Raw genomic sequence first — 24,636 nt, forward strand, 5'->3', positions numbered from 1 at the left:
AGGAACAAGAGCCTGGATGCTTTTCCAGTAAGGTGTAACTACAGTAACCAGGAGGCACAGCTATTAGCTCTGTCCAGAAAGAGAGGAGGAAAGTTGTGCTGCAGCTTGACTAAATATTTGTGAAGCTAATTTAACATCCTTTCACCAAGTGAACCTACAATGCTCTAAAGAGCTGGGTAAAAATAACCTATGAAAACAGACTATTTTTATAACTTTTCTTGAAAAATGGCTCTAGAGAAGTACAGGTAATGCAGAGGTACCACAAACAGTAGGAAGCTGATTACAGTTGGAGCTCATAAAGCTGGTTATTTAGGTTGCTTGACACTTCTTGTCACTGGAGCTGGATTTCAGTCATATTCCAAGTGTTTGGTCTCATGTTTCCCAGCCTGAATGTTAACCACAGACTGTATCTTAGGGAGTAAATTAAAAATTTGTCTTGTTTCTGATCAAGCTGTGTGTGCATGAACCCTAAAGAGCAATTAAGGCTGATTAGCTCAGGCATGCAAGTGGAGTCAGACTTTGCCCATCGAGGCTGCTCTGGCCCCAGCACGGAGCTGGTACTTTTTGTGCTTTCCTTGATCCTCCTGCTAGAGCTCAATGGAGGGATCAGAGGAGGAGTGAAGGCCTGGAGGAGGGAGGGGTCACCTCGGGCAGCTGGCAGGACATGGCAGCCTCTGCAGGGGTGGCTGGGGGGGAGCAGCCCAGCTGGCCAAGGAGTCAGCAGGAAAACAGCCTGCAGAGCTGGGCTCTGAGAAGACAAAAGAGGGAAGAGAGTAAAGGAGAAGAGGCAAAGCACTGGAGATTTGGGAGGGACTGTAGCTGCACTGGTCAAGGTAAGAAAACAAACAATAGCAGCAGTTTCTCAAGCAGCAGAACCAGTTTATTGGTTTTGAGGATAAAATATCCCAGGTGAATAGAATTTGTCTTTTTATTGTGTGTTTTCTGAAAGCTATGTTTTGAAAAAAGCAATTTTAAAAAAATAACATTAACCATACCATGATTGCTACCATCACAGGAAGCATCCAGAACTTTCCTGGAGCAGAAGTTTCCCTAGTTATTTCTGAAGGATCTTGAGAGAGGGAAATGGTTGTGCAGGGGATGGTGGGAGGCAGCCCAGGTAGTCACTTAGAGAAAACCTGATGAACACTGTTGGTTAGCAATGAATGTCTGCAGATAACATTCATTAATTAAGAATTTCTCAAATCTAAATTGTGGAAGAAAGTGAAGGAAAAATGATCACCTTATGGCTGCCAGTATTTCTTTAATCTTACTCCTTACTACGTTAAACAAATGATCTGTTTGTGTTGTGGCCTTATTTTTGGCTTCCTGTTTCTAAGCTTACTGGCATTTCCTCCTGCCACAAAAAGGCAAAACTAATTTACTGAGAGATTATAGGGCAGTTAGTTTGTGTTGGTTTAGGTGGGGATTCAGACTCTGTCTGACATTCAAGATTAATCCCTACTTCCTTCTGGCTTGTGGATAAATGCAACAAACTTTCCACAGTCACACAGGTAAATTAAGGAGCTTCACAGGCAAAGCAAGAAAATCAGAATGCTCCTCTTTGAAAAGTGGTAAAATGCTTCAAAACCAGCAGCTCTCAGTCTGACCTTGTGGCTGTTGAGCACCAGTGGGATTCCTGGGCTGTGCTTCCATGTGCTCTGAGGATGGGGGACCTTCCTGGCAGTGGCCCTGATGAGCTGGGAGGCCCCAAAGCTCAATACTCAGACAGATGCAGATGGGAATGGTGATCAGATGTTTGCTTTGTGGTTTGTTTTGGTTTTGTAGGTTTTGTTTTGTTTTATTTTTTTACCCCTCAACATTTGCTACAAGTGAAGAGATCTTGCTTTTCCCATCTGGAGGCAATCTGTCTGCATGGAGCAAAGCACCAACAGGGTTTTCCCTTGCTTGGATGTGGAGTATGAACCATCATTCAGGGAAAGACTTCTTGTCAGGCAGCCTGGCCATGCTGGGAGGTTTGGAATGCTGGAGGTGCCCTCATTCTTCTCTGTCATTTTTGGCAACTGAGTGCACACTCATAAAGCTGGTCATTAGGTTGCTGGACGCTTCTTGTCACTGGAGCTGGATGTCAGTAGTTTGTACCTTTGAGGTGGATATCAGTAATTTGTAGGGCAAGCAGGGCATCCACACCCTCAAGGGACAGAGCAGGTGTTGGTTGCCTTCTGCACACAGTTGAGAGCAACTCGTTCCCAGGCCAAGGAGAGCTGGCAGGGCCCTGACAGGAACAGGGGGATGACCATGTGCCTCCCCTGTTCCCTGGTACAGGCTCACCCTCAGAGCTGCTGAGTTGCCATCCTTGAGTCCCTGTTTTTAACTTAGGGATTTATGCCTTTGCAGGAAGTGATGTTCCCCATCTCAACAATCTTGCCTCTGTCTGAAACTTTGATCTTCCTTATTTTGTCCAGCCAAGAACCCAGAGCTTGGATTGGGTAAGACTGCACAGGAACCACTTTAGAGCATCATTAGTGAAGAGAAGAATTAATTCTCTCAGTTGTCTAATACTGAGAGAGCCCTATTTATCAGGACCTAAAACCCCCTCACCTTGGTACTGGAGGGTTTCTGTTTGCATTAGAAAAGGGGTTATTTATAGGTATCTTCCAGGAAAGTGCACATCCAGCATTCCTCATGGAGCAGAGAACAGGAAGTTTTCATGGTTAAGGACTGCAATTTAGGGGCAAATCTGAGCTCACAGTGTAGGAGAGGCAACCACAGGATATCACAAACTTGTTAAGGATTGATGAGTATGTAAGAAGAGTCTATGCCAAATATTTCAAACTCTAGTTTTATGCTATAAAAATTGCTAAGTCTTGTGGTTTGGTTTCTTTTAAGATGAACTAATATCCTCCAAAATAGTCACATCTAAATTACAAAAATGGAGATGAGTATAAGCTCTGGTTTTGGAATTAACTTCCCCAAAAAAGGAGCTGTAAGAACTAACCTGTATCCTAACATCCTTCAGTTTGCTAGCCAAGCTCTTCTATTGTTCTTCTGTAAAATATGCTCACCTGTCCTCTGATCATGTTAGTGGATACATTTTAATTCATCTTTCTTGACAAGGGGTGACCTATTCTCATCATGGCCTTTGTTTTTAGAAGTCCTGACTTGTATTGCATGAGAGACTTGCAAGGGGCTGTTAAATATGAAGGCACAATCTAGTTCTGTGTGCTTTTTCATATTTTATTATTTTAAATGATAAAGGTAAATATTAGCATCACAGAGGCACATCACATGGGCTCAGCTGCTGTAAACTTAACATGAACAATATTATAATCAAACCAAAATGACAGTTGAGATTAGATGGTGTGTTACCAATATATTGACTTAGTTCACTAGTTTATGAAGTCATAAAGTTCTGCAGTGTGTAATCCGTGTGTGTGCCCAGCAGAGGAGGATTGCTGTTTGTTAATTTTGCATCAGGTGGTTGGTAGAGGGGTTGTTTCCTTCTGGTAAAGGCCTCTCTGGAACAGGACTTCAGCCCCCTGGGATTGCCAGTGCCAGGATTGCCTGGAAGGGAGGATAAAGCCTCTTCAGCTGTTCTTAAGGAACCACAAAGATCTAAACAGGCCCTTTGCCATTTCCTGCTTCCTGAAAATTTCAGTGCATTTGCAGAGCCATTGTTTCCCCTCCTTAGTTATTCCTTTCCTCTACATGAGCACAAAGCTTGCCAAGGGTTTGCAGCAATGTTCATTTGTGGGCCAGCCTTAGGACTGCAGGGCAATATGGCCAACTTCCAGATCACTCCTTTTTGGTCTCCATTTAAACAGCAGGATTATGAGTTGAGGTTTGCTTTTCAGCTAATTGTGGACTGTCCCTACAAACCAGGAGTGTCTGATCTGGTGCACTGGCTGACAGTCAAGTAAATTGTGCACAATCTTTGTGATCCAGTCCTCCTGAAGTGGGAAATCTTAAAACTTAAGTCCTGTTCAGAGCTGGTCTTCATCACTCTATGCTGCAAAATCTCAGGAAGGACCCATCTATCTATTTTAGGTTAGGGAACTGGAAACATTCTTCTTTTTTTTTTTTTTTAGTTCATCTGAGAGCATATAATAACTTTGTGCCAAATGTATTTTTCAAGATAACTCTTCTGTGTTCACTGCTGTTTTCCAGTTTCTGAGTAATCTGAACACTCATTTTCTTTCATAAACAGAAAAATCTAAAATTTTGTAAATGTGTCTTTCTAAGTTGCCATCTCTTGTCTTTACTTACATAACTGGGTTGTATTTTGGAGTTTGATCTATTTAAATCTTGGTCTAACGTTCTGTGGTTACATATTCTTAGTGTTTTTCACATATTCAGTAAAAACTACAGCTTTTCAAAATACTTTGCGAGTCAAAAAATTTTTATACAGCTGCTTGGCATTGGCTATGGAAGACAAAAATTGGGAAAAAAAATTCCAATCACAGCCTGAAAAACTCATATATGATTGACCTGCCTGATGTCATTATTAATTCTAATATGCTTTTATCCTTTCCTGACTACACTGCTTCCCAGAAATATTGTAAGTGGTGCTTCTGCACACACAGTTTAACTGCTGTGTAAACACACCCATCTGCTCAGTGTTTTCCTTCCTGCATAACTTTTACCTCAGTGGTAAAAGCAGCTGACTGAGGGCATTGGGCAAGAAGTGCATCTGATCCTGCAGATTGTCTCGTTGTAATGAGATCAGAAATGGGGTGATGTTAATTCTGTCAGACCATGCCCACGTTGACAAATGCCAGGCAGAGTTCAAGGATTTGGGTGGCAGGACACTTCAATGTCTACTGCCTTAAATTCTTGAGTGTCAAGGAACAGCTTTGTTTACTTCTGGACAGCTCTGCCCTGGAGAGTGTTATAATTTAAAATGGCTTTTCTCAAAACTGTGTGTTGTCAAAGCTGATAACATTTGATGTGCTTATGGGCCAAATTGCTGTGTCATGGGAATCAGTATTATTCCACTGACTTCAAATATTTTTCTTGATCTCAAAAGAAGTAGCATTGCCTTCAGATTTGACCATTTTAATGTCAGAAGTGTATGCAGATTGTTCCTATGAAGTTTAGAGTAGTGGAAGTATCTTCCTAAACTCTGTTAGAGACTGGAGGCAGGCTCCTTTTGTGCTGGTGACAAGTTTCAGAAGCAGGGTGTCATCAAAATGCAGCTCAGCAAAGCTACATTCAGCTCACTGGCTCCATATTTTGTGCATAAAAAGCTCCCAGTTTTACCCCATGGAATTTTCCCACAGCAACTAACTCTGAGATTCACAGGCCCCACAGGGCAGAAATCACTCTCCATCTCCATGCTGACTCAGCTTCTTCCAGAGGATCAGGAGATATCTTCCATGTTTGGCAGTCCTTGATGTTAAAGTGAGGACTGGCTGCTCCATTCTTACTAACTGCTTCTCAGTTAATGGGGAATATGCTTTTGAAACAAGTGAGTATCTAATTTTAATTCCACATGCACTTATCCTGTGCATTTTAGAGGAATAAAATAAAAATTGAAATGACACAGTCTGTCTGCAGGAGAAGTGTTTAATGTTGGCACAAAACAACTGGGTATCTAACCAGGGCAGAATTTAGGATTATATAAAGGTGAGTAAGTTGAATAAGGGCAGCATGGACAGGCAGGCTCCAAGATGTGCTGGAGGTTGCTGTTTAGAGGTTTCAGCTGGATCGAAAACATTTAGTTTGGTATTTTAAAGGATTTTAAAGCTGAGATAAAAATAAAGAAAGGTTTGAAATGAGAGGTTTCTGATCTGGCAGTGGAATTCAGATGGATCCCTGTGCCCACGCAGGGAAGCCAGTTATGTGACTAGGATTTGGTGTAATGTGTAAGGTAACACATCTGATTTGTGTCTGTACTTCAGGATTGCTACTTTGAATTCTTTGATTTGTCGTTCAGATAATCTGATTTGTACAGACTCCTGCAGCACAGCATGTGAGTGCCTAATTCAAGGACAGGTCTGTTATTTAACAGAGTGCCTCTGTTACAGTAACAGCAGACAAAAAGCACATGTGGCTCACTGCTGTCAAAAATGCAGATGCAGAAGCATGGTAAGCAGAGGCTCTTAATTTCTTTCTCATCTGTCAAGTACAACCTTTCACCTAACAAACCCAATGACATGTAAAAGGTAGTTGCTATGCTATTATTTTTATTAGGTATTATTAAATGGCTTCCTCCTGATAAGGGACAGCTTACAATATGTACAGCAACTTAAAATGCAATTGGTATCCAGAAGCTTCAGCCTTCCCAAGTCACATATGCTGACTGTTCAGAGGGTAATGTTTCCTGGGAAAGGCAAGCTTCTGGAACCAGGTTAAACCTGTGAATAGCTTTAATACTGAATGCTGGTGTTTAGGGTCATGGAAGATGCTGCAAATGAAGGGTTTGTGTTTCCCAATATTTTCTACAAGTAGTTAACACAGTCTAGGCCAGGTTGCCCTTCCTGCTTCCCAAGCAGCATGGAAGAGGCTGTGGGGACAATTCCCTTTCTACCTGAGAGATTGGGAAGCTTAGAATACAGCTAGAACTGTCAAAAATCAGCCTGAATTGGACATTGCCAAAGAACTTGATTCTTCTCTCTGTTTTGATGGAAAGCATTTTACTCACACCATAATGAAGAATGAGGAAAAGGAAGTGGCACAGGAGAGCTGTGACAAACAAGGAGTCCCTCTGCTGGAAAGGTGACCAGGACACTGTAGCACAGCTTTCTGATCTGGCACAGTTGTATTACAGCCCTGAAAAACCGGGGGTTTAGCACAATCTGAGTGTCAAACTCGACATGTACAACAATGTTATGAACTATCACTGTTAAGGTTTCCAAGGAGAATGAAGTCAGGGTTTCACTAAAGCAGTATAAACACTCTCATGATTCTTCTCTCTGGGTGGTGGCAGTGCTGGGGTGTTGCACTACCTGTGGGAAAAAGGGGTGCAATTCTTGGCTACAACTCAGATACAACTTAAGTATCTGAGTGTTAGAAAAAGCCAAGGAATACCAAGTTTTAGAGAAAAGGGGAAGGCCAAATATAAGAGTGAAAGTTGAGGCAGACTTTGCTCCTAAAATCAGGCTTGAGCTGCTCAGTATCTATCAGTTGAGAAGAACTACAAAATGCAGAATTAAAGGGCAGATATGGAGTATTTGAGTTCAAATACAATATTGAAATATATGTTGTGACTTAACCTTCAAGTGCCTTGCTTGTGGAATAACTGATAACTTGATACTCACACTCAGCTGTGTACATACTTCTTGTGTGAGAATCCTGGTATAATGAACACCCAGATTAAACACAGAAAACAATAAAGTTGGAATGGCAAGTGTACTTACCTTCAACTGAAATATGATTAGCTCTGGAATTAGATAAAGTTGAAAAACAGTACTCGAAAGTTTGTTCTCACGTGAATAGTTTCAACAATTAAGTGGGAATATAAAAATATTCTTCTGTAATGAGAGGTTACAGGAACCCTCAGGCTGTCTTGGCACTCTTGCTGAGGTGTGTGGAAAGATGTGTCTCCAAAAGTAGCAGCTTACCTGCTCTGGAGTATGGCCTTGCAGGGTCTGGAGAATGGTGACCCTCTGGGACACTCACAGGCTGCACGAGTTCAGCTTTGAACTGTGCATTTTGTATCTCTTGAAGAACTCCAGCAGTGTGCAGGAGGAACCCTGGGTCAGCTTCAGTGCTAAGGGTAAGGAAAAAAAGAACACATTAGCATTAAAAAGCATGAATTTGCCATAATGGAAGAAACACAAAAATAAACCTGTCAAATACACTATTGGTACTAATAGTGTTATAATTTATTTTAGGATTCCTCCTGTGTTGCACCTGTGTCCCAACTTGTTGAAATGGCTGATGTAACAAGCTGCTACAATCTAGATTGAGGTTGGCATTTTCTGCAGGCTTCTAACTCTGTCTTGCTTTTACTGCCAAAGGTTCAACCACCAGGAACAACAGATAGGGAAACCTTCCTTTTCCTTGCATGGAAATCTCTCTCTTCTTTTTCCTTTTTTTCCCTACCCCACTCTTTCCCTCTTGCTGGCCTGTCCTTTCTTGCCCTTTAGAACCAGATCAACACATAGAAATATGGGCTATCAGGTCATAGCCCTCCCCTTTTCATGCAGAATGACCTGAGAATTTATGATGTTGTGTAACTTGTGCAATTAACACTTTGGGTTGTTTTTTTTTTTCATTTTTTGGTGTTGGCTTCTGCTTGCAGATTTTTGAAGACATTTGGGTGAAATTGTGCCCCTTTATACACTGAAAAATATCAAATGCAGAATCTTCTTGATATGTCTATAAATCCCCTCTGCCTTCAAGAACAGACAAGCTTTCAATTAAACAATCTTTTTTTAAGCCTGTCATAATGGCTAGGCTAAGATTATTTTCAGGAACAAGTCATAACAGACTACATTTTTGAGATTTTTTGGGAACTTCTAACAAACAGGTACCTCAGTTTCAATTTCTATTTGATTAGTGAACACAATAAAATAATAGAATTAAAGAAGTTCTTTGCATCATTACAAAAAGGGATACAATCAATATATTGTATTACAAACAGCTTTGCTGAATTGAACTGTGTGTGGAAAAGCAAAATCCTCCAGTAACCTCTTGAACCACCCAGCAGTCTGACTGTGAACTGTATTATCACATCTGACTTTTTGCTGTTGCTCCTACTCTTTAACACCAGCTCTTCCCTTAGGGTGACTATAATGTTCACTACTTAGGAATCGTTGCTCTTTTCCTGCTCCATTCCTGTGGGAAAAACTTTCCTTTAGCAAATCCAGCAGCCTTCTCACCTCTCTAGAACTGCACAGAGGTGATGTCAGCACACTCCTGTGTGCAAGGAGAAAAACTCTCCCTCGGGGAAAGGTGGGTCCTTGCAGCCTGGGACAGAGGGAAACCAACTGTTACAAATCTAATTACAATGGTGGGTGTGGAAGGAAGAGCAGTTCAGTATTGCATTCATCTCTAAGGCTTTTTTGTGAAGGTAATTGGATTATTGCTAATAAAGAACCGTAGCAATCACTTATTTTCTGTTGTCATGTTGATTTTTGAAAAGCCTTTTAGAATGAAGTTCAAAATGTAAATAATTCAATTCGTTTCTACTGGCAATAACAATTTTTTTTTTCACATAGTGTCTACTTCTAGTTCTTCTGGAGTCTGCTTCTGACTTTATAAAACAATATTGATTTATAAATATTGATATATCATTATTGATACATCTAAGCCAATGGTCAGAGTAGAGTGAAACAGTAGATCCTCATGGTGGGACTACTCTATTTTAGTTCTGAGTTAATAGCAAGCACTTTGCCCCAGATGCCTGTGACTCCTGTTAACTATACACTGCACATAAATTTCTGTGTGATAAGTGTAATTCATAGTGTGCAACAAATTAAGAAAAAGCCAGAATTTCCAAATTTTGACGTTTTCCTACATTACATGTGATGAAATGCACACAGAAAGTAAATGTGGGGTTTCCAGTGGAAGGAGCAGAGCCACACAAGGCAATCATTTCAGGCTGTGGTATAGTTTATGACAAATTGAGATCCCTTGAATATTATTTTAGGTATTTCCCTGTTGTACTTCTACCTCTGATAATATTGTGACCGTGGCTATCAAGTTCATGCCATCCAGATATAAACAGTCCTACTTTATAGGAAAGGCTAATTTCTCATTAGCTCTCCAGAATTATACTACAGACAATTTTGTGTCCTAAAAGCTGTTTTGTGAAGTGTTACAAATGCTGCAAAGCTCAGCTGCCACTGACAACTCAGGACCATACAAGAAACAGGCTTTTTTTGGCTCTGTTTGTTTATTTGGATAATGGGAAAGTATAAAAGTTTATACATTGTGTTTGGTTTCTCCCCTTCTCACAATTCCAATTAATGGTTGGGTTTTTTTTCCTCTTATGCTTTTTGATAAGCACCAAGAGGTTTGAGCCAAAAAATTGCTGACAAGAATACTGTTTCTCATGAAGTGCTGGGAGTAATTTTTAACACACGTTAACTTTGTAACCGAGTTTATAATTTTAGCCTTACAGAGGAGACCAAAGAGTCCCACCTGGTGGTGGTTTTGTTCTGTAGTGTACATACATGGCCATGAGAGAGAAGTATGGCCTAGAGGAGACACCTGAAGACAACAGCTCTTTGGAATAATACCTGCTGTTCACCATTTATCTTTGAAGCAGGTAGCCCACCTTTATTCAGAGATCTTTTTTTGCAGAGTTTTTCCTGTGACATTTTGCACTTCCTGTTCCTTTTTTCATTATTATTTTAACTACAAGCAGCACTGTGTAGTTCAGTGAGGTCTGGAGTATGAGGGATTGCCATGAGAAGGAAGAAACTCTTTTTTTTTTTTTTAAGCTCACAGTAAGTAGGACATTTGGAATTTTTCCTTACTGTGCTAAAGACTGACCTGCACATCTGGGAATTCACTCCATCTGTTAGTAAACAGTAACTGTGCAACCTCCTGCTGTTCTTAACTATTTCCAAATCAAACTGTGGCTGGCAATAAATAAGAGATTGTGCTACCTTTCAGCATCCCATTTCTTCAATATCAGTCATCACTTTTCCAGAAAAGCCCCTCAGAAAACGTAGCTCTAACAGTTCTATCATTTATGTCTCAGTGGGTTTTGCTGGAGGACTGTTCCAACGTCCAAGTGCAAAGAACTGAAATTTTTAGGAAGTGAAATGGCTTGGCTTTGGATTAATAGATGTTTGTGAGTGCTTTCACAAATACTAAGTTCAAGTTCTTAACCAGTGAATGAAATTACACTTGAAATTTAAAATCACATGTGTTTGCTCCAGACTAGACTGTTATTGCTTCCTTCCCCAATTAAAGGCAATGTACTCATTAAAATAAGCACATTTTTATTTCAACTAATTTTCTTATGTAGTTAGTGGCTCTTTCATCTTCACAGCACATCACTGAATCAGAAAGCTGTGATTCTCAGAAACACTGTTAAATAAAGCCCTCGTGAAAAATCAAGTTAGATTCTACTTATGATAGAACTGAGATGTTTTTCGAAGGTTCTTTTACTGAGGATAAAATACAGCAGTGTAATTTATATTCCAAATCTCAGCTGGTATGAGATGGATGTGATCAATCCTGATAAGACAGACTAAGCCTCCTGGCATAGAGATTTCACAAAGAAATGCAGATTCTAGTTAATAAATCTCTTAGGTGCAGATAAGGTGCAGTACTCCCTTGAAAACCACCTGGCATAGTCAGGTGTCTATGGAGTTACCCTCATCCATGGATACAGCATTATTTCTCACCATGTGGTATCTACACTGCTGTCCTTGTTTTTTCTAATCACATGAAAGCTATAAAAAGCTTTGGGCCTAGGCTTTTAACAAAGAACAGTCAGTGGGAATTTGTGTGGGTTTGGGTTTTTTTTCCATGTAGATTTCTCTGAGAAATTGTTCATAGTAGCCAGAGAGGATAATTTCATGCAAGGTTAGAGGATAATGGGAAAGGTTGCACATTTATTTATTTATTTAGAAACAGATGTGGCATTTTTATAGGGGAAAAATGTAATCATTGTGTCAGGATTTAGATAACATATTTGGCTTAAAATTACACTGAGAAACAAAGCTGGGGTTTCTGCAGATGATTGAGGTTATTTTGATGAAGAAGACAGGCTTCCATTTGCATGTCACTTAGTTCTTACATATTTGTGCATGGCAAGTCTTTTATGCTTTATTGTTAAATCAGAGAGAGGACACAGTGAAAGACTGTCAGAGCTTTTTGCAGATGTCACTTCTCCTCTGGGAGCTGAGACTCTCCAGCTGTCAGCAGGGAAAAGGGAAAGCAGATTGCTTGTGTTGGCATTTTTTGTGTGTGTCAGACATCTTAATATATCTTAATCTGTTGGGTTTACTGCTAATATAACAGTGCTGCAAAATTTTCTGAGAATTATCTTATTGTTACTTAGCAGTTTTCTAAGTAGTAGCAGTTATTTTAACTATTCTTCTAGTAATGTAATGTGGGAGTTTATTTGAGTATTTGACATAACTGCTTAAACTCCTTTTGGTTTTGCTTATTTTCTACAAGTGCATTCAGCACTGAAACCTCCTATGTATCACTCAGAAACAAGCTTAAAAACAGTGAAAAATGAAGTTACTATAAAATTTTTAAATCAAAAGGTAATTAAGATTAAACCCCATATCAAATACTGTTATTTCTGCAAATACTAAACTTTGCTTTAGGAAAGGCAATATCATGCATGTTGATCTCTTCCATCTGTCAGGTCCAAAAATATGTGCCTTAAATATATAGTTACCTCCAAGACTGTAGCAATGAAAAGTTGCAGGAAGGGAAATCCTCGATAGCTGGAGATAATAAAACACCCCCCATAATCAGAGTCAGTAAGGAACTGGCTGCTCAGAGAGGCTGTGGCAGATTTTGGAGGTTTTCAGAAGTTGTCCAAACACGGCCCTTGGCCTGATGGAACTCATCCCAAAGTCCTCTCCCCTCTGTAGTCTTGGTGATGAGAGCTGATGCAACATTACCTGGCTGATTTCCCCCCTTCTGTTTAGGGAGGCACAGTGGGTAAAACGTGCCATCTGTTCCCTTGCCAACACTCAGATGGCTGGAGAGTTTATCACACTAAAGCAGTCAAACAGGAGAAGAAAGCTTGGCTATTGAGCCACCAGTCCATGTCCCACCCCAGACTGGCACTAGAACTGCTGTGACTGTGATTTATTTATGCATGTAATATGGTGCAACAGGCAACACTAAACAAGTGTTTGCTGCTGCAGTCTGTAATTCTGTTCATACAACTGAAGCTTTAACTGATACTTCCAGTGCAGATTTCCTGTCTTTTCTTAGGTTTCAATTTTTGGTAGAGGTTTCCCCTAAGAGGTGTGACCAAATCTTGCCACATAAATAGCAAACCCACAGTGTTATAGTGTTGTACCTATAATTTCTATTTAGTAAATTAGTATCCAGTGATGGAATCATCAAATCCTCTTGTTTAACCAAGTGCTACAATAATATACAAGGAGCCTCCACACATCAACCAGAACAAGTTTTTGATGACTTTCAGCTGAGTAAAACTAAGGATTCTATTCAAATTTATCAAGCCAGTCATGTCTATTCAATGCTGGCATTTAGAAAAAATGAGTAGAATGCAGGGGTTTTTCCCTAGGGAGAATGAACCTTATCTGTGTATTCAATGAAACATAAGCAAACACCAATATTTCTGTTTGTCCTGTGTCTGTTCTCCTGGATACAGAACTCCTACGTCATGTAACTGTGTATGAGGGTTTTTTGGGGTGGTTTCCCTCCCCCCCCCCATTTTGGACTGTTTGCCTTTTTCATTGAGAACACACAAGGAATGGTATCTGCCAACAGACAGGGCATTAATGTCATTTTTAAGGAGCAAGGAAGGCTCAGGCAGACTAACAAAGGATTATCTGGTAACAGAAGTGCAAAAATATGTATCTTTATTTTCAAGTAATATATATTAAAGCTGCCACGTTCACAGGTTTTCCACTCTTAATCCCATTCCATTTTCCTTTTGTTTTCTGAAATCTATGTAGGATTTACTGAAACAGGGTATCTGACACAAATGTGGCTAGCTGGGGTTCTTTTCCAGGTCAAATCCCATGACTTCAGGAGCAATTTTTGATCCCCTGTGTTTGCTAGGAAAGCATAGAATCATTTAGGTTGGAAAGGACCTTTAAGATCATGGAGTCCAACCTTTCACCTGCCCAGGCCACCACTAAACCATGTCCCAAGAGCCACATCTACAGGTCTTTTGAGTGCCTCCAGGGATGGGGACTGTCACTCCCCTGGGCAGCCTCTTCCAATGCTTGATAACCCTTTGGTGAAGAAACTTGTCTTAATATCCTACCTAACCCTCCCCTGGCACAACTTGAGGCCATTTCCTCAAATTTTAAGACAATTTTAAAAATTCACAGAGTTCTTTAAGTTCTTCAGGGAAACACTTTAGTCAATCAGGATATTATTTAACCACACACAAGCTATTTTCTTGTGGTTTTCAACACCCTTTATAGTTGTGATTAACTTTTTTCTGTTTTTTTTAGCTGTGCAGAAATTATGATCATCATGAAAAGTGAAGTAGAAAATGGACATATCATCCTGGCTGTATTGTATAATTGTTACAGAGAAAATGTAATACCATTGATATGCATGGTTGTTCTTAAACTTACATGCACTAAGAGCATGAACTGCCACTGGTCAGCCAGCACATTTGCTCAAACTGTAGTGATTCAGCTGGGCTTTGTATATACAGAAGATAAGTCTTTCAAAATTTCACTTTAAAAAAATCACAAATGAAAATTTATTACCTAATAGAAGGGCAGCAGGAGCTCTATTCACAATTTCCTGACATGTCACTTCCTTAGGATGGGAACAGCTTTAAACAGCCACCACTGCACAAAACAAGGAAACAAATAAATTGAATATAAAATGTAATATATGTGGTTTCTATAGTTTACCTAAAGAGCAATTAGCTTATCTGAAGCTAAATAGACACAAAATGAGAATCCAGTAATATTTGATTAAAACTCTGTCCTCTACTTCAAATATTAGAATATGCAGAAATCAGTTAATTGGTGAAGAACTTTTATGCTCAGACATGTTGGGGCAATACTGCAACTATTAATAAGGTATTTAACAGTCCTTGTGCAAGAACTGCCACAGTACATGGGAGAAAAAGGCTTCCAGTGTGCACTGATCCATCATGGCAATTACTGGGTCTGCTTATGGAAGAGCACAAGGAGAGACCTTCCACTGCTGAACCTCCCGAGCATTTCTGTGCTGCTCCTCCAGCACTGTCACCTTCCCCAGTCAAATCTGATCCAGACCATTGTGTTTAACAGCTGCTGCAGGCCTGAACTTTGGCCTCTGTGGCATAAGGGTCTGACTTATCCTTTGAATCTTTGGTGTTAAAAACTGCTTGCAAGAAAGGTAGGCATGTACGTATGTTATAGTAATGGGGTCCAGGTGTGCCATTTGTCTCTTACAGTGGGAGAAAAGGTGATAAATCCTCTTGTGCTGCTTGGACTGGACTCTGTGGTTTATCACATACAGTGTAACAAGCCAAAAATGCATTTGACACATCGTTATTTGGGTGAGGTGATCACTATAAAGTCAAAGGAGATCCTAGCAAAGCTCTGTGCAGAGCTCAGCTGCAGCAAGAGGGAGTTTGTAAGCCTGGCATGCAGGCTGTAACAGAACCAGAGGAACAGTCGCTGGTGGACCTGTCCATTGTCAGCTTATTTACTTTCTTTCCCTCAAGTATTTGTGGTTCTGTAACGTCCTCTTGCACCAAGCCCCACAGTATATTTGTGCACTGTTTAAAGCAGTATATGTCTTGCCCTGATCATATTCATGTGGTCTTGATGTATTTTCTTATACCTTTGAGGTTGAATCCTATCACTAAGAATTGATTTCCTTTCTCTGGAACACATTTTTAGATAGAATGTGCCATTTTGAGCTACAAAGTGCTGTGCCTAGGAGTTCAGAATGACTTTACAGAACCAGTTTGAGATTAGTTCCCTGAGATTTAAAACTTGTTCCAGGGCTGACTTGCAGGTTCATGACACAGAGTAGCTCTTACCTGTTTTGTCTAAAGTGCTATTAACTCTCAAAAAGCTGGGGTTTGTGATTTTTTTCTCACTTGTGTTCCCTTCCTCTGTGAGTTTCTGTGTCACCTGAACTGCTAGATTAGCAGTTTTAATAGCTTAATTAATTGTTTTAAAACAAGAAATATTTTTTTTTAGGAGCCGTAGTGACAAGCCACGTCCCGTCAATCCCAGGGGAACAGAGGGTTCCCCCTGGGGTGGCATCGGCCCCGCACGGGCGGTACCTGAGGGGGCCTGGGGGGCTGAGGGGGCCCGGCTACGCCAGCCAGCGGCTTGCCGATGAGAGCCGGGAGCCAGGACGGTGCCGCGGGTGAGGGGGCCGGGAACGGGCCCAGGACGGTGATCGGTGTGACACAGGAGCGGTAGTCTGGGATAGGCCGCCCTCAGGCGCCTGGCATGGGCGCCCGGAGCATTCTACCGAGCGCGGTTGCCGGGGACGGGCCGGGACGGGGGCCGGGACAGGGTCGGGACCACGGCAGCCGGACTGGCCGGGCCCAGGGCCGGGAACCGGAGCCGCGGCGCCGCTCCTCCCTCACGCGGAGGATTCGCCGCGGCTGTGGCGTGCCGTCCCCCGCGCCGCCACGCAAGGGGCGCCTCTCGGCCGCCGCCCGGCCCTTGCCCGCGCCCCGCTGCCCACACAAGCCCCCAGCCCCGGGCCGCCGCTCCGTCCCGTTACCCGGGCTCCCGTTCCGTACCCGGCACCGCAGCTCCGCTCCTGCACCGGCAGCGGCTCGCGGCTCCCCCGCCCGCCAAGCCCTGGGCAGGCGCTGCGGCCGCGCCCCGCCCCGTCACCCTGACTGCGGGCGGGGGCGCCGCCGCGCTGGGTCACGCCCGCGCGCCCGCCGCCCCCTCCCCGCGCTCGCTTCACCTCCCGCCGGCTGAGGGCCGCATCCGCCATGGTCCTGGAGTCGGTTGGTGGCGGATCTGCTTGAACCGCTTTCCTGGGCGGACTATGTGTGAGAACCTGAACAAGTCCAGCTCAAGCTGGGCATTATGTGGCGGTAAGGAGGCCCCTTCCCGCCGCTTGTCGTCCGGGAGCGCGTTCTCGCTGGCCTCCGCGGTCCCCGTGGAGGGGCAGTTCGGCGGGCCGCGGGGCCTCTGTCCGCTCCGAGGGGCGGGCGGTGGGTTTGCGGCCCCCTGTGAGGAGAGGGCGAGGTGCGGGGCCGCGGGCCGTGGTGAGGGACGGGCGGTGTGTGGGTCCGTGGCCCTCCCAGAGGGGCGCTCGGTGCGTGTTCCCCCGTGAGGGGCGGCCGGTGTGTTGTTCTCCTGTGAGGGGCGGCCGGTGTGCTGTTCTCCTGTGAGGGGCGGTGGGTCCGTGGCCCTCCCGGAGGGGCAGTCGGTGTTTGTTCCCCCGTGAGGGGCGGGCGGTCGCTGTGAGCCCGCGGACTCTGCCCCCGCCTCGGTCGGGCTGTGTGGCGCTCGGCCCCGGAGCTCTGAGGGAGGAAGCCTTGCCCAGCGATAGCCCCCCCGTTTTCTCTTTCCCGCCGTGCTGGGTGGAAGCACGAGGGTGCTGCCCGGGTGTCGGTGCAGCCCGTGGGGCGCTCGGGGGCCGCGTCTGCCCCCGCTCCTCTGTGTGAATAACCCGTGTGGAGCACCGGGGCAGCGCAGGAACGGGAGCGGCTGTTCGAGCGACTGTATCGAGCATTTCAGCTACTCTGTAGCCATGTAAAAACCAGCCCAAGTGCTGCCTGGAGGAGCTGGCTTGGCTCGGGTGCCTCCCGTGCGCAAGGGATGAGGCTTTTCTCGTGACCTTATTTACGCTCTTACCATGTATTGCAAGTGTTTTAACATTTGTGCAATATTAATACCTATATTTAAAATGGATTATAGCTCTAAGGAATCTAGCATTTAAGCACTAAGAGGTATATTACATGTGCTCTCCACGGGTATAATTCTGTGCCTGTGTTTCCTATGGAAATCCAATTATGTTGCCTACGTCAGGAAAAGTTAATGTGTTTGTGTACACAGGCATGTGTTTTTGTGGCTCTGTGATTCATGCTTTTTCTGTTGTGTGAAATCATGAAAAACAAGATACAATTTTTCAAGTCTGCCCTACAATGATGGAACTGTAGTGATCATTCACGACTATGTGGATAATAAGAACAACTCTTTATTATTGTGGGTCTATTTAATAGAGTGGAAACATGCAGACATCTAAGTTGGTGATATTTTTGTCATCTCTTCTACCTGAAAATGTGTCTATTATCAGTGTTTAGTGACTGTTACAAATTACACATTTATTGTGCTATTCTGTAACTACGATAAGCAGTATTTTATTTATGTATACTTGGGAGGGTCGTAGTCGTGTTCCTTGTTCCAACTTACATTATACTTTAAGTCCCGTGGTCTGTTTTTATCTTTATTTTTTCTAAACAGGTAATGTGGCACTTGACAATTTACAGATCAAGGAGAATGCATTAGTAAGTAATAACTTTAAAAATTGTTTTTATGGGTCTGAAGACTAAGTTGTAGGATAAAATATTGTTTGCTATAGCATCACAAAAGCATACACAGTGTCCTTTTTTACTGGTTATTGAAAGTAAGTTCTTGGTTCACTGCTTCCAATTTTTTTCATGTTACTGGAACAGAGAAAAACAGAAGCTATGGTTGAAAAACAAGAAGTAGCTTGCATTAAGTACCCATGTTGTTGTCTGGAAAAACAAATGACTTGGCTCATTTTCATGTTCTTTAATTGAGCTAATGAACACCTGCATTGCTGAGAGAATCTCACTCCAATATTTATTGTGCTTCAGGCTTCCCTAAAGAGAACTGTTACTCTTGTGTGCATTGAAAACACATTGGATCTTTGTATGACCTAATCATTGGTTTCCCTTCACTGTTCTGAAGTTTCACTTTGACTTGCCCATTTCATCCATTCCTGAGAACTTTGTTGTACTTTAAAAAACTCTCTACAAATATCTTCATAAGGTGGTAGATAAAAAGAAGGAAGGAAGTGTTGCCTACTTTGTACAGCCATTCCTTTTGGGGATTGATTAAGATTCCAGCAGTTCTGAGTTAGAAAAATGCAAAGTCACTAGTGTGTCTGACCAGAGCTGAGAGTGTGCCAAGACAAATGCAGGAACTTAAAACAAGGGATGTTCCGGTGGCTTTACATTTGCAGTGTGTTAGATTTCTATGCAAAAGGAATTAAAGGAAGGACAGTATTTTACACCATTTTTAGAGAATTAGCCTTCACCTTCTTGAAAAAGAAGGGATTAAAGGAACGTGATATGATCCAACTTTTTCTTTTTTCCCCCTAATTTGCATGTCTGCTGCTGTCTGGATTATTTTTGTTTTCCTCTTAAGATTTTCCGCCAGAAAAGAAGTAGCTTTTCATTTCTGTATGTAGACACAAGCTTATCTTTAAAATCTTTTTTTATTTACAGAGTGAACTGGATGTACCTTTTAGAATAAAAGTTGGTCAGATAGGTAAGTTTTAGTTCCCATGCAAGTATTGAAATGGAAATTTTAACACAGGCTTTAAGGTCAGTCCTGCCCCTCAATTTCTTTGATGAAGCTTTCTGAAGTGTAGCTGTGCTCACTCCTGAAAGTAGCACAGAAATTCAGTGTGTCTACCATGGATGATATCTGGCAAACCCTGTTTGTGTAACTTTACAGGTTGGTATGAAAAACATGCCTGAGAGGTTCTTCCTGGATGCTCAAGGGAGCTTTTAGTATAGACATGACTCTTTAAAGGAGTGATTAGGACTGTGAGGAATTTAAGTAAGATTCCCGAAACTGGCAGATATGCCAAAGGTTTAGGAACTCTCAGTTAGATGTTTTTTTAAAAATTTCCTTTCTCTGGTGGTCAGCATTGCTTTTTCACATGAAACAATGTGTATATATGTTGCATTTTTTCTTCTACTTCCCTGGGAAAATCATGTTCATCCCAGTGAATTGAACTCCAGTCATGATCTCAGGTTTTGATATGAAGTATTCTGACTCAAACTGCAACTTTTTGCTCAAAACTATGGCTTATGTTTCCTCTGCATATGTTTTATCACTTCAAGGGCTTTATAAAATGTTCAGGCCCACATGTTTTACTTTCCAAGATATTCAGGACATCAGGATATAGGGCTAATCCTCTTCAGTTCCTGAGGGCTTGTTTGGACTAAGCACAGTAGATTTTTGTTTTGATGTGATTTTATCTGCTTTGTTTAGATAAACTTACTCTGAAGATTCCTTGGAAGAATCTCTATGGAGAGGCAGTTGTTGCAACTCTAGAAGGCTTATATCTTCTGATAGTTCCTGGAGCAAGTATGTGAACTCTTCTTACAGCAGTTAAATCATGGGAAAGAAAAATCTCTCAGGGTACCATGTAAATGGGTATAAACAGCAAGTAGCTCGTGTGAGCTGCCACTTCTACATTCAGTTCCCTCAGGGAAGTTTCTAGACAAATGTTGACAAGTTAGTAGACGAGGGTGGGAGAAAACAGCACCTGTTGCTTTTATGGAGATCCTTGATTGTATCCATTCCAAGTTCAATTCAACAGCCAAGTTTCCTCTAAAATGTGTTTATCCTGAATCTAGTTTTCTGGCGTGGTTTAGAGCTTTGGCTGTTGCATGATATAGTTTATCTGCTTCTGACTGGCAAGAGTTGCAAGTAGTAATTCCATTAGTATTGTTTTTAGGGAGAGGGAAGAGGATCAGAGAACTTGATTAGTTTTCTCTGAAATCAGAACCTCTGGTATGTTTGAGCAAACTTGCAAATTTATACAATATCAAATATATGTGTAGTAGAACTTACAAACCTGTAGCTATATTGCCACAGACCACACTTAGGGGTTTAATTTCCACAGATAAAGTCTCCTGTGAAGTAATGCTGAATGGTTGGTATGATCCTGTTGTGTCTTACTGTGTCAAAAATAACAATTTTGGAGGCTGAAAGCAGCATTCAGCAACAAAACCTGGGACAGGCTTTGCCTCAAGCAAGGTGTTTTGCAATGTAATGTATATGGTATGTGCTGCTTGATAATGCATTTGTATGACTTGGGAATTAGGGTTAAAGCTGTCCCAACTTGACTTACAGGTGTTAAATATGATGCAGAGAAGGAAGAAAAATACTTGCAGGATAATAAACAAAAGGAACTGGCAAGAATTGAAGAAGCCTTGCAGAAAGCAGCAGAAAAAGGTACTGAGTTAATGATGCAAATCTCCAGTGGAATTTGAGGACTTAAGCTGTGCTATAGAAGAAAAGTTCTGATTTGTGATTGACTTCATAAATCTTGTTTTTTCAAGTGTCTGGGTAATCTTACTACAGTGCTTTGAAAAGCCTGTTTCCTCTAAAGCTTGAAGAAAGTGTTATTTGTTTGTTTAACATTTATTTATCCAGTCAGATTCCATGGGAAACGGGAATTTGATAGTGTAGGATGTCTTTTTTTATCCTTTTCCTTCTTTTTTTTCCCCCTTAAACCTCTAAGGGAACAGGTCCGACGATAGAAACTGCACTGCATGAGGCTCATGTTGTTATCTTGGTTTAGATCCTCAATAACAGATGTTTAACTGTGTGGTTTAGAGGTGCATGGGGTAGGTTGTTCTTTGCTGAAAGGAATCTGTATGGGAATGGTCAGGCTTGTGAAGTTTTGCTGCAGTAGCACTTTCATTTCAGTTTCTGCTGTCCTTTTCTGAGGTACTGGGTTTGGACTGGTTTGGGAATTGAGACTCTGGAGCAGGAAATAATTCATGAGACAAGGAAACAATTGAGCATGAACATAGGAAACTTAAAATTTAACTCTAGGTCATAAAAAATGTTAGAGGTTCAATTATAGGTTAAAATAATTGATATTTAAGTCTAGTTAGCCTGATTTATGGTGGTGGGTTTTGTTTGTTTGTTTTGCTGTTGTTTGCTTATATTGTTGTAACAAATACCTTTCATAAAATTATGATATAAATTAGGCTTGTTTGGACAGAAACCAAGCTCAGAACCAAGGACAGGTAGCTATGTATGTTGGAGGAGGAAGTTCTCCCTGAAGTTGTTGTCTGAAGTGAGACCTGTTTGTTGGCTGGTATAATGGTTCTTAAGATGCATTTCCAGGGTAGCTGTAATAGTGCAGGTCTTGGAAAAGTTACTGAAAATGAGATGATGCTTCAAACACTTGGAAAAACACTTGGGTGTAATCTCTTTGCTTGTTTAATTTTCCAGTTATAGGAGAGCCTACTGCCTTTTTTCCTGCTCTGCTAGTTTGAGAGGTGCATTTGCAGTTCCTTCAGACAGCAATCTGACAATCTGTTTGCAGTGAAGAAAGCAGCTTTGCCTTATTTCTTGTCTTTATTATGCCAGAAATGGTATGAAAGCTGAGACAGCTCCAGTGAAAGAATTTTGCAGCCATTCCTTCCTCCTGGGGCAAAGGAATATTGGTGGAGGTTTAACCTCAGTTATGTAGCACTTGTAAAGCAGCAGGACTTCAGCCAAAGTTCTTGGCACCAGAAGCAATGGGATGAAGGGATAATATACCAAGAATTTAACCTAATAGGCACTGCTTGAGATAATTCCATTTCTGGAACTTCATATAACCGAGTGAGTCTGTGCACCTGTGGGTTTGTAAGGCTTTGGAAAAAAATCAACGTACAGAAAATGGTGCCTCAGTAGCTGAACTCCTTATATAAAGAACAAGAATTAGATTTAGTCGTGTTTTGCAGTTTTAAAGTTTCAGCCTTGAGAAGGAAAAGCCGGAGGAACATTTAAATTGGATTATTTTGAACTCCAGCTGGAGATGTTCTGTTACTGTGTGATTGTATTTCAGTGATAGCTGTTTGTGTTCTGGTGTTGTGCTGGAATATTGTACTCAGGAGGACCTGTGTAGATCTTGCTTGAGCAGGTCCTTTGCCTTTGCTGGATACAGAAACCTACTGTACCATACTGAACCATAAAATTGCCCTACTGAACCATAAAATTCTAAGAACTCAGCTCTCTGTGGGCTTTTAAGACCACACAGTACTGCTGAAAATCTAGGAAATATATGGAACAGAAAGTTGTCAGGGTTCATGAATTCTCAGCTGTATTTTCTTTTCTGCTTAGTACTCAATTTATAGTAATGTGTTTAGAATCTTGATTCAGTACTTGGATTTAAGAGTCTCTTAGTATAAATAGTTCTGGGGATATTTTCTTTTGACATGCTATTCAAATATTGAGCAAAATGATCATGTCACTGTGGGGGCAGCACAGTGTGATGGGGAAGTGGAAACTGCTGACACGATCTGATGAAACTGTTTTCTTTTTTAAGAAACAATCCCTGTCTGTATCAAGCCTCATATGGAGACCAAAGCTTGCAGGTCTTGTCTTTTGGTGGTTGTAAGAAAAAATGAAAATTGCATGATTTTCCTATGTAGGTAATCTTGGAAAGCAGATGTTCTGAAGGGGCTTTGGCTGTCACATACTGTAATGGAAATACTAACGTGTCAGAAAGGTTTTGTGAACTTTACATTCTTTTAAACCAAATGCCCTTTTTGTTATTTGCTGCCATGTGGAGCAAGGCACTCACTCCCAAGATTCCCTGTATGGGTTGGAGAGTCTGGTTTACAAGGACACCAAGCCTGGTGGGTATGCATGGTTAGTTACCTTTTGCACCCCCCTCCAAAGCAGCCAAATGGAGCAATGAGAAAACAATACTTGTTTGTAAAAGTCCACATATTGGTGGTTCTAGAAAAGTGGAGTCTTGCAATGACTGGTCCTCTTTTAATAGAGTAGCTGTTCAAGATGCTTGAAAGACCACTTAAGAGATTTCCATCAGTCAGCTGATGGAGCTCAAGAGTGCTGACAATATTCTGCTGTAGTTTTACAAGACTATCTTTAGCTGTTTGTAAAGTAGAGAGTAATTACCCTGACTTAATGTGTCTGGGCTTAAGGTAAAGGAAGTCCAGGCTGTCTTGAAACCATGGACAGACAAACTGAACCACAGCAGGTTGAAGGCATTGCCATGCTCTCCCCTGGTTCTGTGGATTTGGATTGCTCTCAAGGAAACAGCTTCCACTGAAATTCAGAGGAACTGTGGTTGTGTTGTACCTGCTGTATTTTTAATTTCTCTAACCAAATTTTCAGGAATTTAGACTTAGCCAAAATTCCTTACTGGGTTTTTATCTTAGCACAGGTTTAGAATGAGCTTAAAAACACACGTTTAGTTTACCTATAGTAATGGTGTGGGTGATCAAGAGGACAATCACATTGCCTTAGTTTTGTCATACTTGGCAGTGAAAGCCTGAGACCTACAAATTCATAGTGAGTGAAGGAAGCTGTCCTCTTAAAATACCATTTATAGGGTATTACTTGTAATGTTAAAAGGAACCATCCAAAAGGAAACATTTCTATTTGCCATAGTCTTTACTTTTTATTATTTGTAGAGTGATCACTTTACCTGCAAGACAGGGTGAAATCTTAGCAGGCAGTTTCTCCTCTTTGGTTTGAACAGGCCTGCAAATGGCAGGAGTTGTTCCCACAGTAGGTACAGTTACACTTGCTGCCTTCTCTTCAGTGGGATCCACCCTCCTGCTGCTGCAGCCTCCTGAAGATAAGCACAGGCAGCACTTCCCCCCAGAGAGGGGGAAGAAACAGTCAGCTCACCAAACTGGTTTGCTTTAGAACTGGGCAAAAGCACGAGCGTTATTTAATTATTGAAGGTTGTGATAGTCATCATTTGTGTGCAAACAAGGGAATTTAGTGTCATGTAGAGCTGTTAGTCATCATTTCTGTCTGCCTGTTTTGCAGTTACTGGAACTGTTCTTTCAGGTTACTTTCAGACCATACTGTTGATTAGCATGAGAATCATATTGAAAAGTTCTCTTTGGGTTTCCACATATATTTCAAATATCTCAGCTTGGAAGTTATGCCCTTATGTGGTAGAAGCTTCTTGTAGATTTTTATCTTATGCTGTAAGAAGTAACTACTTCCTTAACAGATCTGAATTTCTTAAAGCTTTTAATGAGACCTTGCTAAGGCTTTATGCTTTAAGACAAGCTAAACTTTTCTTCCATGTTTTCTTATGCTTTCTTACATTTCTGCTTTACTAACTTGAATTTTATCCTTTTCCCAAAAAATTGCT

The 24,636-nt window shown here is 41.6% G+C and overlaps 1 protein-coding gene across 1 annotated transcript in view; it reads left to right on the plus strand.

Annotated features, from left to right (window-relative positions):
* The first annotated feature begins 225 nt into the window (after nt 1–225).
* Nucleotides 226–24,636, plus strand: part of VPS13C (vacuolar protein sorting 13 homolog C) — a 99,313-nt gene continuing 74,902 nt past the window's right edge. The window contains exons 1-7 of the mRNA XM_018081424.2: nt 226–245; nt 757–833; nt 17,979–18,022; nt 18,989–19,031; nt 19,764–19,859; nt 20,631–20,732; nt 23,075–23,137. Of these exons, the coding sequence (XP_017936913.2) occupies nt 226–245; nt 757–833; nt 17,979–18,022; nt 18,989–19,031; nt 19,764–19,859; nt 20,631–20,732; nt 23,075–23,137 (445 nt within the window). The remainder of the gene's footprint in view (nt 246–756; nt 834–17,978; nt 18,023–18,988; nt 19,032–19,763; nt 19,860–20,630; nt 20,733–23,074; nt 23,138–24,636) is intronic.

The sequence above is a fragment of the Manacus vitellinus genome, unplaced genomic scaffold, assembly GCF_001715985.3.
Source record: "Manacus vitellinus isolate BGI_N305 unplaced genomic scaffold, ASM171598v3 scaffold_53_pilon, whole genome shotgun sequence".
NCBI lineage: Eukaryota > Metazoa > Chordata > Aves > Passeriformes > Pipridae > Manacus > Manacus vitellinus.